We start from the raw sequence: 12418 nt of genomic DNA, 5'->3' as shown, positions 1-12418 counted from the left end.
GAGTTTGTTTTTGTGTTGTGTTCTTCTACCCTCTTGCAAAGAAAATGCACCTGCTCAAAGAATCTCTCACATCATCAAGACATCAACAGCAAGCACATCACAAATCAGGAGTCGACTTATCCCAATCAACTACTATACCAAATAATGACTGCAAATTAGTTCAAGTTGCAGTCCATCTACGGCAGAATTAACAACGAAAAAAATAAGGATTTTTTTTAAATTTATGTGTGATTAGGTCAAGAAGCATACGTACAAGGAGGTCTACGGAGCCGTCCATATCAAAGCTGCCTCGACGTACACATCGAGTCACTAAGTAATATATACTACTAGTACTGCTACTAATCACTTCATTATTCTCATTGTGCATGAAGGGTGTGATGGTCAGCTCGATTAATTAATTACTGTTTGGACATATCATTAGGAGAATTTTGAAAAGAAGTGCAACTATGATTTATGGGGGTTCATATGCAGTCCAAAAGTTGCTTATGAAAAATACCCTGTTTGACTAATGTGCAACCCATCAATAATAAGTGGACTAATGTGCAAGCCTCTAGAGGCTTGAGTGGCCATGAAATCATCCATGCATTTTATATTTGTATTAAGTGGTAGACTTTGGATGCGTGAAGAGCAAAGTTTTTAGAAGCGTATTAGAGAAGATTAATTGTGATTTGGGGGTCCATAAGTGCGACTTTTTCCTACCCAATAAGACAGTTATTGATGGCAAGTGACTAAATTATAAGCCAGGGAGGCAAGATGGTTATCTTTTCCCCTTTTCTCAAATGAAGAAAACGATCGATGATGTATCAGCATTTTGTTTTTGAAAATAAAATTTTCATATTTTTTACATATATAAATCTCAACTGTATATGTAAATAAAAGTAAAACAAAGATATATACAAGGAATTCGTACAGTTGGAAGCTAAAGTCGCGCGTACAAATTCTTGTGTGACTACATTCCAAATAGCCCCTTTAACCAATGGTTTATTTGGTTTGGAGGAATTCAAAATGATTTAAAATTTTAAGGATTAATTTCTTTGAAAGCTATTTGGTTTGTAAAAATAAAATGAAAATCAATAAAAAAATTTCTTTGATACAAATTATAGAGAGAACATAAAAAAATTGCATCGACTCAAATCTTTTTTTAAAAAAATCTCGATTGGTGTGGGCACACGTTCATATTCATACACTTTTCCTATTCCTGCTGAGTTACAATTTCTCTAAGCCAGATAAGCCTTAAAACTCATATCTGTCATTCCAACTAAAACCAAATAGTCAAATATTAGCTTTACAGAAGAAGCATTTACAACCATGTCTTTGATGTTGAGTTTATGATGGTAAGGTTGGTTAACCTACTCATGTTAGTAGTACCAGTAGATATTTATGTGGTGGTGGCATGGCATATTGACATCTTGGGAGACAGGGAGGCAAGCAGCATGGGGTGGGCATGATGATGAGGGAGGCTTGTGCTGCCCCTGTTTGGTTTTCCTAATGTGCCCTGCCTTGCCACTGGGCTGTAGTAGGTAACCCATGATTTCTGTGGGTTGCACCCCTGCCTGTTTTCCTCTCATCACCTTACCTGACCTGCCCCTCACAAGTGGTAAATTTTCTTAGAATGAAAAAAAAGATCAGAGCAAATATTCTTTTTTATTTTTATTTTTGAAAAATATGTAAAATGACCCTACACGCTTATGTTATCTCTGTCGTAAAATATAATAGTTTATGGAGTTTTACATGGATATTAAATAGGCCTCATTGTAATTAGATTGGAATAGAGAGAATTTATTCTTGATACAATATTTAGATGTTTTGGTATAAATTTGGAACACTAAAATTGATATATTTGAAATAGGGAGATTTTTTTTCTTGATAAAAGTATTGAGATAGAGGTATAGAGATGGCCCTGGTGAGGCTGCATCATGATTGCACATGTGCAGGCAGAGGTGCAGGGCCCCAGTGTCATCTCCTGCACTAGTGCAACAACCCCATCCTCTCTCTCTCTACTGTACAGTAAGAATTTTTTTGCAAGTTCAGAAGAAACAGACAAGCTCTTCTTTCTTACCGTTGCAAGCAAAGTCTTCTTTGACCACCACGCTGGCACTTGCTGCCATGCCATTGTCGTCTCCTCCCCCAACGTTTTTCTCCTCTTCCCTTGATCCCTTCTTGTACGTCAGTCAAGCAAAAATTGCACGTCTCAAACGCAGATGTGCATAAATTTAACCTGTATCAATATCTAAAACGGAGAGTATTTGTGATCAGCTTAGCTGTTATTTCATCCGTTTTAAAATATAAACACTTCCAATATAATTTAAATTATGTACCATAATATAGATACTTCTACACTTATTATCATGATTTCAATTATTCCAGAGCCAAGCATATGCTAAGAAACTGAATTTAATCAATTTAACATCTTAGTCTATGCTACATAACATAAAAATGCATACAAGTATTTGTATTGATATTATCATGTCCGAACTCTTTACCATAAAGTTGAAATTTGATTTGAAAATGTTAAAGAAAGTTTTTATAAAAAATATACCGTTTGGTAGTTCTCAATTTATTATCTGGTAGGCTGAAAAGATGAGGAACTCCTTCTGAGTGTTGGTTTGTTCTTGCTTATTGTAGCCGTTACTGCTCAAACTCACCGTTAGGTAACAAACGTAGTAGATACTACTATCACGTAGGAGTAGATAAGTAGCATGTACATGTGCTTGTCATAGAGTGAGTGAGCTGTAGAAGTAAACGTCGCTTAAAAGGCGGGAAAAGCTACCGTTGCAGGAGGAACTATACATAACATGCCGGGTTTGCCTCTCCTCTGTCTTCTTGTTGTTTAATCATTCATTCACAATCACCTCGTCTTTTCTTGCTTCATCCATCCCTCTGCCCTCTTCTCATCCTCACCTGCCATTCTGATTACTTTACTCATCGCTGCAATTCTTGTTTACTGGTACTGGCCAGCTAACTAATGCAAGTTGCTAATAGCCGTTCTCTGATCGCCGGTTGGATTAAAGCGATGGAAGGCAAGATATGGATGTATTAAGGAGTTGACCGGCGCAATTTCTGCACTAGACAACAAACTGATGTTTTTGGAGTCATTCATGTCAGATTAACTAATCAAGATGCCCTAACCCAACCAAACATCCATGTTTTCTTATCTGCATCAAGCCCTCTGCTTGCTTGTTGTTTCTTCAGGAAGAATGATGGAACTTGAGCCGGCAAGATTCCTGCCTCAGGTTCAGTTCAGAATTGTAGTTTAGAAACAAGTTCACTCAGGATCAGCAGCAGCAGCAGCAGCTGAGGCCAAATTCTCCGGTTTGTCAATGCTCTGGCCAACAGTTTCAGATCATGATATTATCTAAAAAGGGGGTTTCAGATCATGTTCAGACTTCAGATGGTAAGAAAAAAGGAGTGTGATAATAATACAATTGATTAAGGACAATAACAAGTAGCAGCACACACCTTGAGAACAAAGGTAGTACAACTGCTCTGATTCAAAAGTTCAGCCATGCTCAGATTGCTTTATGATTTCCTTTTGATTAATCAATCCAAACTAGTAGTATAAGCTTATGCTAGTATCGCAAAAAAGTCATCACCAACACGAGCAAAATAATTAATAAGAAATAAAATCAAAGGACAGCATAATCAAAGCGAGCGCGCCAACTCTTTTTGAACGGCAAAAAAAGATACACAAATAAATACAAAAACAATAGTGGAAGATGAACTCATTCCTTCTCCATCGTTTAACTGTTGCTGAAATTGGGGAGACCCTGCAAATCTCTGAAGACCAGGAGGTTTCTGCAGATCTATCCATACAAACAATTATATTATTTTGGAAAAACTTTCAGAGAAACTGTTTAATTGGATTGTGCTAGTTTCAACTTTCAGGTATGGAGTCAAGAACAAGTCATGTGAATGCAAAGTGTCCAAAAAGCCTAGGTTTGAAGTTACATATGACACCTATCTTGAGCACTAACTGAAATCTGCTGTCACTTGATGCATACGATTTGTGTACCCATGACAGCCAACAATGGCTGGATAATGTAGACATATTGGTGGACATGACACAAGGCCACAGAACTCCTAATCCCTACTCCTTCCTTCCTTTAGTGCCAAAGTTGGTGTAGGAGCAGTAAACAGACAGCATGAGTATGTCCCAAGAATTCTGAGGTGCTGTAGAAACAATTAACAAAGATGCAGCAAAGTTACTGGTGCATTACAGCTGCCAATCTTCTAGCTAGGCAATACATAAACTTTGAAGATGGAAACGACCCAAAGGCCTGTGAAAACTCAAATTCATTTGTTTTTCTGTTATACTGACTTCTAGTTGCAATCTTTTGCTGGGGCTGCAAAAATAAAAATAAAATCTTTTTCTGTCCAAACAATAACAGTTCATAAAATTTTAATATGTACAACATGGTTTTTCTTTTGGGGGGATATTGGAGGTTACCAAAAAGATTTGTTCATGATGGTAGCTTTCAGTGTGAACAATAAGAGAACTTACACATGACATCTTGTATCTAGAAGTGCAGGTGTCATAAAGAAAAAAGGACAGGACAACAAATCCATTTATTTGAGCCAAGATAGATTATGTAAGCAGCAGTTAGCAGCAGCCAGAAATTTCTCTGCAATCTAGATAAGAAAAGAGAAAAAGAAAGAAAGGAGGAAAGAAAATTAAAGTTGAGGTGACAAGTGCACATAGTAGAAGTCTTTTAAGTGTCTAGGTATGAAATTATGCGATCCTTTCGCATCTTCCAAATTCCAACCCGTCTCATCTACTCCTCCTCACATCATTTTCGGTTTTTCCTGTGTGCGATGCAAAATCTACTCTCTTTTTTGTGTGTGTGTGTTGTGGAGACTCAGAGACCACAGTTCTCACTGCAAACAAATTAAATCTCTACATGTTTTTTTTTTTAAAAAAAAATTCACCACCGTTTTTTGACACAACAGTGACCTGCATGTCATGTTGCAATTTAGGAATCTTTATGTTTTCCTTGCTGGATTTCACCTATAGATTTTATCCATTATAACTAGTAATTGTTTCTTCATGTGGTTGGAAGATAACCAGGGATTTTGGATGCACTGATCTTATAGTTCCAACTTACCAATTACCATGCACAATATTTAATTCAGTTCTAGACCTGGTTGACCCTAAACATAAAAGCGGCACCCTCCATTTTCATCTTAGGGGCTGTTTAGTTCCTAAAAATTTTCACCTAAAAACATCATATCGAATCTTTGAACACCTAAATAGAGTATTAAACGTAGACAAAATGAAAAACTAATTGCACAGTTATGTGAAAAATCGTGAGACAATCTTTTAAGCCTAATTAGTATGTGATTAGCCATAAGTACTACAGTAACCAACATGCGCTAATGACGGATTAATTAGGCTCAAAAGATTCGTCTCGTGGTTTCCAAGCGGAAACTGAAATTTATTTTATAATTAGACTATGTTTAATACTTCAAATGTGTGTTTAAAGTTTTGACGTGATGTTTTTGCAAAATCTTTTTGCAATCTAAACAAGGCCTTAGTCAAATATGATGAAAAACCCAGGCGCAGACTAGACTTGAATTTGGACCGGGTGTACACAAATACACACAACTTGGTCAATACTCACAATCTTTTCCATGAAAAATTCAAAACTTGTCCAATTCATGACGACATTCAGCTCTGGCCTGCAGCATCTTCTGGTCACATTCAGTTGGCAGGGTCTGGAAGTATAGTAGAAGTGTAGAACCCCTGGGCCAGTATTGGCAACCCAAAGCCAATGAAGGCCACAAGGTTAACTTCAAAGTCTCAAGTCCAGTCTTGTTCCATATGAACACTTGCACTGTTTGTCATTGCTGTGGATGTGTGCTATCCATCGATGCAATCTCTTTCTTTCTCACTTGAAGCAAATGTTGCAACACCATCAAAGATGTTGAGGCCTCTCAGGGCTACAAATGATGGGGCATGCTGGAGAGAAAATTAAAGGTGAAATAAAAGGACAAAAGTTGATGCTGATGAGCTTTATTCCAGTCATTGTTAAACGGCAACTGGCCGGCTAGGTATGCAGCTTGGTTTTCCATATTGGCAACTAGGTGAGCATCAAGTCATTTTTGACCCAAAAAAGGGTTCAAAGTGATCACATCCACATGTAAAAGAAGATAAGAGTTGTAGATTCTTACATTTTACTTTGGAGGCATAATTCTTTTTTTAAAAGTGTGACTTTGAAATTTGAGGCTGGTGAACTAGGCATGTGGTCTGAGAGAAACTACACACATGTTTGGCTGCAAGAATACCTCCTTTTTTTTCTTGTATGTGAGATTTTGTCCACATGGAGTGCAAAACATGGATAGTGAAGAATCATTTTGAGGTCATGTTGCTTACAGGTAACACTGTAGCAGTAGAGTTGGGGAAGCAAGAACAGGTGGTGAACATCAAATGATTAGGTTTGTGAAGCTGTCTGGATGGCAAGATTAAGAAAGCTCAAAGAGACAAACTTGTCTATTGTAGAGTGGATATACATGTACTACTGATTACTGCCAATAAAAAGGACAGCACAGCCATCATAGTGGGTTAATATAGCAGAGACTAGCACTAGTGCTCAGTGATTTGTTTGTGATTTTTTTTTAAAAAAAAGAGGATGAAAGTGAAAGGATGGATGTAGAACAGGAGGCTTGTCTGCTACTTGAAGACAGATGATTACAAATGCTGCAGACCTGGATCTTTTGGGCTAGCCCAAATAACCAACAATTGGAACTTCCTTGCTGGAATTGAAGCTTTGGGCCCAGCCCATGTTACCAAATAGCCCCGATACTGGCTGGATCACTGGCCTGTTGCCAACGTTTTTTCTTGTAATTTTAATTTGTACTCAGAAATGTTTACTGGCCATTAAAGTTTGTCTAGTAATGTAAATTGTGAAACAACTAGGCTAAGCTGCATACCAGGGCTGCGTTCTTACATGGATTTTTCTCAGCTTTTTGCTTGTTTTTACGCACACTCTTAATAAACTACTAAATAATACATTTTTTCAATACCGAGAACATCTTTGTAAATATTTTTTCTTACGTATAAGTTTTTTTTAGACCTTTTTGTAAATAGGCCCTTAGCACGAATGTTGTTGCCGCCGTCCTTCTCCCTGTCAATGACTCAGCCATCCCGAGGGTCAAGGTTGTTGGCACCATCATCTTTGGCGCCGAGACATTGGACCTCGGCACTGAGACAATGGGCCTTGTCGTCAAGCAAAAAAGTCTATTTTTGGTTGAAGCTTTTTAAGGGTCTATTTATGATTAAAGTTTTCTAAAAGACTGTAAGGTAAAAATTGTTGGACAAGAATATGTATAATTGTAAAACAGTTCCAGATAGGTGAAATGATGATCCACATTGACCTGCTCAGTCCGATTCCATAATTCTTGTTGTTTTAAATAAGGATATAAGCAAAAATTAAAAACTTCGACTATAAGTAGCTTTAGATATTTAGGTATCTAAAGTGCTTTAAAATGCATTCTAGTGCATTTTAATAAACTTTGACTATAGGTAGTTTTAGGTAGCCTACATTTGGATGCTGATCTCCATAGGTGAAGGCAGATATATGGGGTGATTGTTTGGATTTTTTAATGAAAAATACTAAACAACATATTTACAAATGAAAAATAATTTGTGAATAAAATTTTTATATACGTATTATTATCAATCTAAAAGCCAAAACTGAAAAATAAACTTCAATGAAAAAACTACAAAATCAACCCTAAATTTAAGGTAAAAAATTCAAATTTTGACTTATAAACATAAGCATAAGCTAGGGTGATAGCTACTTTGTCGTGTTGCCTTAGATTGAGACCGGTGATGTTGCTAGAGATGGTGGTTTTTTCTCTATTCAGAATTAAACTCTAAACATCTTAGAGCAACTCCAATAGAATTGCCAAATGGTTGGCCAAGTTAAATTTTAACAAGTATGAAAAGAAAATACCCTCCAACAGTCTCTCCATCCAGTTAACCAAGCCATCTGGATGGCCAAATCACATCCCTCACTAGCCAAACATGGAGAATCTGTTTGGCTGGCTATTCGTGGGCCCTACCACTCCCCCTCCCACCACATCTCTCTCCTCGTGCTGCAGTGCATCGTGTCTGTCCCCCTAGCCAAACGCCGTCCCCTGTCGCCGGCGCCGCCCACGCCATCGCGTCGTCCCTGCGCACGAACGCCGGCAGCTGCCGCGCCATCCCCGCCACCTGTTGCCTCCCCTTATGCCGTCGCCGTCCACTACCACCGCAGCTACGCCACAAGAGGGAGAGAGAAAATGGAGAGAAAGAGGAGGAATAATGGCTATAGAGGCTGACACGTGGGGTCTTGATGTCATAGACTCGGAATAGAGAAGATGGATAAAGAGACTGTTCGAGCGAAAAATGAATTTAACTTGACAAATAAAATAGGAGTAGCCAAATAGACATTTAGCAGTTGAATTTAGAGAAGTTGTTGGAGATGCTCTTAACCGGCTATGTTTGAACAAGCAAGTTCCTAACTCACACTCTATCATTTTATTGTGTGCATGCTTCCTAAACCGTTAAATAATATTTTTTAATTTTTGAAAATATATATATTAGAGTTACTTTAAAATATTATTAATTTATTTTTAAGTTTTTTAAGCTAATAAGTAACTAATTATTTTGGGTTAATGAGTCGCTCCGTTTTACGTGCGTGCAGCCTTGTATAAGATAAGATATATAAAGTATCTTTCTGAAAATTATCCATCTCCGAATCCAAACCGCACAACTCTAATCCAACGGTTACCAATTATACAGAAACAGCACTGTTTCAGTTCGAATTTACACCAGGAAACCCCTCTCGGTTTCAGTTCGAATTTATCCATCCACGCGCGGTTTTCAGAATCGAATTCATCTCATCGAATCCGTTTCCGATTAGCAGCTGATCGATTCATCACGCAATAAATACAGACATGACACCTGATCTCCAATCAACCAAATCAAAATCTTCAACTCAATCAAGATCAAGAAATCGATCGCGATCAGCTAGCATCTTCGTTTCGTTTCGATTCGATAGATCATCAATGGAAGGAGACAGCAGCAAGAAGATGATCACGTTGATCAGCTCCGACGGGGAGCGCTTCGAGGTGTCGGAGGCGGCGGCGAGCCTGTCGCAGATCCTGCGCCACATGATCGAGGATGACTGCGTCGACCCCGCCGGCGTCGTCCTCCCCAACGTCGCCGCCAAGCCGCTCGCCAAGGTCGTCGAGTACTGCACCAGGCACGCCGGCGCTGGCGCCGGCGACGAGGCGGCGGCGGAGGAGCTGGAGAGGTTCGACGCCGAGTTCATCGACGTGGGCATGGACATGCTGCACGCGCTGCTGACGGCGGCCAACTTCATGTGCGTGGACGGGCTGATCGGCCTGGCCATCCGGCGCACGGCGGATCACATCAGGGGCAAGTCGCCGGAGCAGATAAGGAAGCTGTTCCGCATCGTCAACGATTTCACGCCGGAGGAGGAGCAGGCGATCATTAAAGAGCACGAATGGGCCTTCCAGTAGCCCAGCTACACACATCTACTCCTACTTAATTAGCTAGTCTACTACTCCTATGTCACATGTGATGTGATTGCTAATTACTCCTAGATTGTTAATTACTCCTACTACTAGTTATTACTAGCTAGGTATTAATAAGTGTAATTATTGGGAACAAATTTTGTTTAGTATGGTTTGGTTTATGCTTAATTAGTTATTGCTCGCATATACGAGTATATGCATTGCTTTACCTTGCAAAAGTTTCTTCAGTTGCTCAAACCTCAAACACCTTCATTAACGAAAATGCAGCTCCTGCATTGTCAAAGATGTCAAGATATACTATATATATATAGCTAGCAATCATCTCATAAAAAGCAATCAACAATTAATCTCATACACTGCTCTCTGTACGGTTTTACTACTGGGTAGCATACGGTGATTCAATAATGCAGATTTCCCTCAATGTACTTTAGTCATTCATGAAACAGCATGTATATACACCTGAGTTTGAAGGGTCTTGTGGAGTCACACAACACAATCAACGATAATGTAACACCAAGCATGCATTCACACGGACAAGTAAAAACTAGGCATATCATATCGACTGATTTGGCATCACAACTTCAATGCACGTTTGCAAAAGAAACCATCACAGGTACAGAGCCACGGGCAGTATGGATATGGCTCGTACAACGCCAAAGCATGGCGACCACAAAATAGAGATGATAGATCACTGGCCAACACCGTAAGTCGAACTGCGGAGCACCCAGAGGTGCTCTAGTTGATTGCAGTGGCCATTGGGTTCCCTTCGTAGGATGGTATGATGGTTTGGAACAAAGTCTGTTGTACTGGGAACTGGCTGACCAAGCTCGACGGCGGTCCACGGTTCATCAGAATCGTCAGATGGTTTCGCAACATAAATGTAGTTACTCTTCCCACCCCATCTTTCAGGTCTCATGCAAGAAAAAGTAGGGTTCCTCCTATCAAAGCTGACAAAGAGAGCCTGATTTTCCATCTTTGCCATCTTCATCCACTTGGCTGTCTCCGCAGAAAAGTCAAGACGAAAGACTTGAAAGGTGCCAGCGAAGCCATGTAATTGGTGAGTGCCCACTGAGAGGTCAAGCATGAGAAGCATGTCACCGCAGATCACCAGCCATGGCTTAAAATGTACACCCACTAACATTTCTTCTGCCCACAAAACCCCTAGTTCCTGCATGCTGAACTGAGGTGCAAAGCGCACGGTATGGAGCCTGTGATGGAAGTCCATGGCAAACATCTCACCTTTGAAGAGCACAATCTGAAGAATGCGATCACCACAAAAAGGGTGCTCTGACCAAGAGTTTGTTCCAACCTGCCAAAAGAATATGGAGGATTTCGAACAAAGTAGGAGATGCGAGTTCGGTGAATTAAGTGGAGCTGTAAGGATGCCATAGTAGATATCCTTGTTGCTTAGGAATTGGAGTATGGGAGGCTTCATCTTAGTGCCATTGTACACATCAACAAGGAGGCAGTTCTTACGATATGAGAAGATGAGGTACCCATATGAGCAGCCCAAATAACGCATGCGATTTGGAGTATTTTGTGGAGCTGAACAGCAAAGGGATATGTTTCTCTTGGATGGATCACCAAGTTTCCATTTACGACAAGATAAAAGACTGTATTTGAAATTCCTGGAATAGGTATGGATATCAGGGATATCTGGTTTGAGGTGGAGAGGTGGGAAGGTAAAAGTATATGTAGATGGGAAGGAGGAGAGTGCAGTCCGCCAAGAGTAGCAAGTGCCGCTAAAAGCAACCAAGTCCTGGAATGAGCTAAGAAAAGTAATGATTTGGTGAAGAAGGCTGTCCATGAGATCTTGCCAAACATGGGGTTCACACAAGGCAGGTGATGTGGGGACCGATGTGTGGCAGGTTGTCTTTAATGGCCTTTCCTCAACAGCAATTTCCCTATCAAACAAAGAAAATTCAAGACGGCTGCACCAGCGAACGTGGCATATTACCAAGACTTAGAAATGGAGTGGCATATTACAAAGAATTATGCCCCATTTCATTTAATTGTAACCATTCCCAGGATAAAATGTGCACCAACATCCTAGATGTCAACCAAAATAAGCTACACCAGAAGCCACCTACAACATTGATATCTATGATATTCTTGATCACCCCCGTACAGCTGCAACAGCAGCGGTTGTAATCTCTTTTGAGTGCCCAATCTAGTAAGTATTTTGTAGAGCTCCCTCAGAACAAATATCACCAAAAGCGACGGAAATATTATTTGGACAACATGAGCACGCGGCAATTCACCTCAATAACTGGAAATGCTTTAAACGAACATTTGATCAATTCATTAATCGGCTCACCCCTTCTGCAACCCCCTTTGTAGATTGGCATGACCACCACCATTCAAGAATGACAGGTACCGGCAGTCAACTAGAATCATGCCGAGACCATGTTAAATTGTATCTAAAATTTGGACAGCAACTAATTAATTTTCGCCCACTAGACCAATAGTTTCGCAATTGATCATAGAACAAGCGAGCACTGGTCAGCTCACCCTCGTTCGTGTCATCGCGAGACGAAATTACACCATGGGTTCTTCCTCGCCTCGGGAGGATTAGATCCGCGTCCACTCAGTAAATTCGAGGCAACAAAAAGTGAAACAGAAATGCATAAAACCAATCAACCAATCATGGTTAGGGCACGGACCTGCGGCCGAGAGTGGTGAGCTCCGTTGGCGGCGAGGGCCCGGGCTGCTGCTGCTGTCGCTGCCGCTGCCTCTTGCGGCGGCGGCCGTCCATGCCCCTTTACCGCGCACTTACCAGCGGCTTTACTTCCGGGTTGAGATGCGCCGGCGAGGAGACCGAGGAGGCGGCGGCGGAGGCGAGGAGGAGAAGCCAAGCGACGCGGCGGTTGGGATGGAT

General features: G+C 40.4%; 2 protein-coding genes across 7 annotated transcripts; one reads left to right on the top strand and one right to left on the bottom strand.

Moving 5' to 3' along the window:
- Positions 1 to 3594: 3594 nt before the first annotated feature.
- On the bottom strand, positions 3595 to 12400 carry LOC102719400. Of its 6 annotated transcripts, none has more exons than XR_005812042.1 (3): positions 12204 to 12290; positions 9750 to 9810; positions 3628 to 4170 (listed from the first exon to the last, which is right to left on the bottom strand). XR_005812042.1 is itself a non-coding variant. In XM_040525065.1 (3 exons), exons 2-3 carry the CDS (start codon positions 11935 to 11937, stop codon positions 10229 to 10231), a joined length of 1296 nt encoding a protein of 431 aa, XP_040380999.1. In that variant the 5' UTR covers positions 11938 to 11960; positions 12052 to 12293; the 3' UTR covers positions 9949 to 10228. The 6 variants fall into 6 exon arrangements, 3 of the variants coding, with proteins under 3 accessions (XP_040380999.1, XP_040381000.1, XP_015694293.2); XM_040525065.1 differs by lacking the exons at positions 3628 to 4170; positions 9750 to 9810 and adding exons at positions 9949 to 11444; positions 11858 to 11960 and having other exon boundaries at positions 12052 to 12293; XM_040525066.1 differs by lacking the exons at positions 3628 to 4170; positions 9750 to 9810 and adding exons at positions 9949 to 11444; positions 11858 to 11927 and having other exon boundaries at positions 12052 to 12293.
- On the top strand, positions 8973 to 9901 carry LOC102704893 (SKP1-like protein 5). The gene has a single exon (XM_006655650.3). The coding sequence runs from the start codon at positions 9049 to 9051 to the stop codon at positions 9523 to 9525; it is 477 nt and encodes a 158-aa protein (XP_006655713.2). The 5' UTR covers positions 8973 to 9048; the 3' UTR covers positions 9526 to 9901.
- Positions 12401 to 12418: the final 18 nt, after the last annotated feature.

Source organism: Oryza brachyantha, chromosome 6, assembly GCF_000231095.2.
Source record: "Oryza brachyantha chromosome 6, ObraRS2, whole genome shotgun sequence".
Lineage (NCBI taxonomy): Eukaryota > Viridiplantae > Streptophyta > Magnoliopsida > Poales > Poaceae > Oryza > Oryza brachyantha.
Note: the sequence above shows the minus strand (reverse complement) of the source record. Positions and strands in the feature narration are given on the sequence as shown.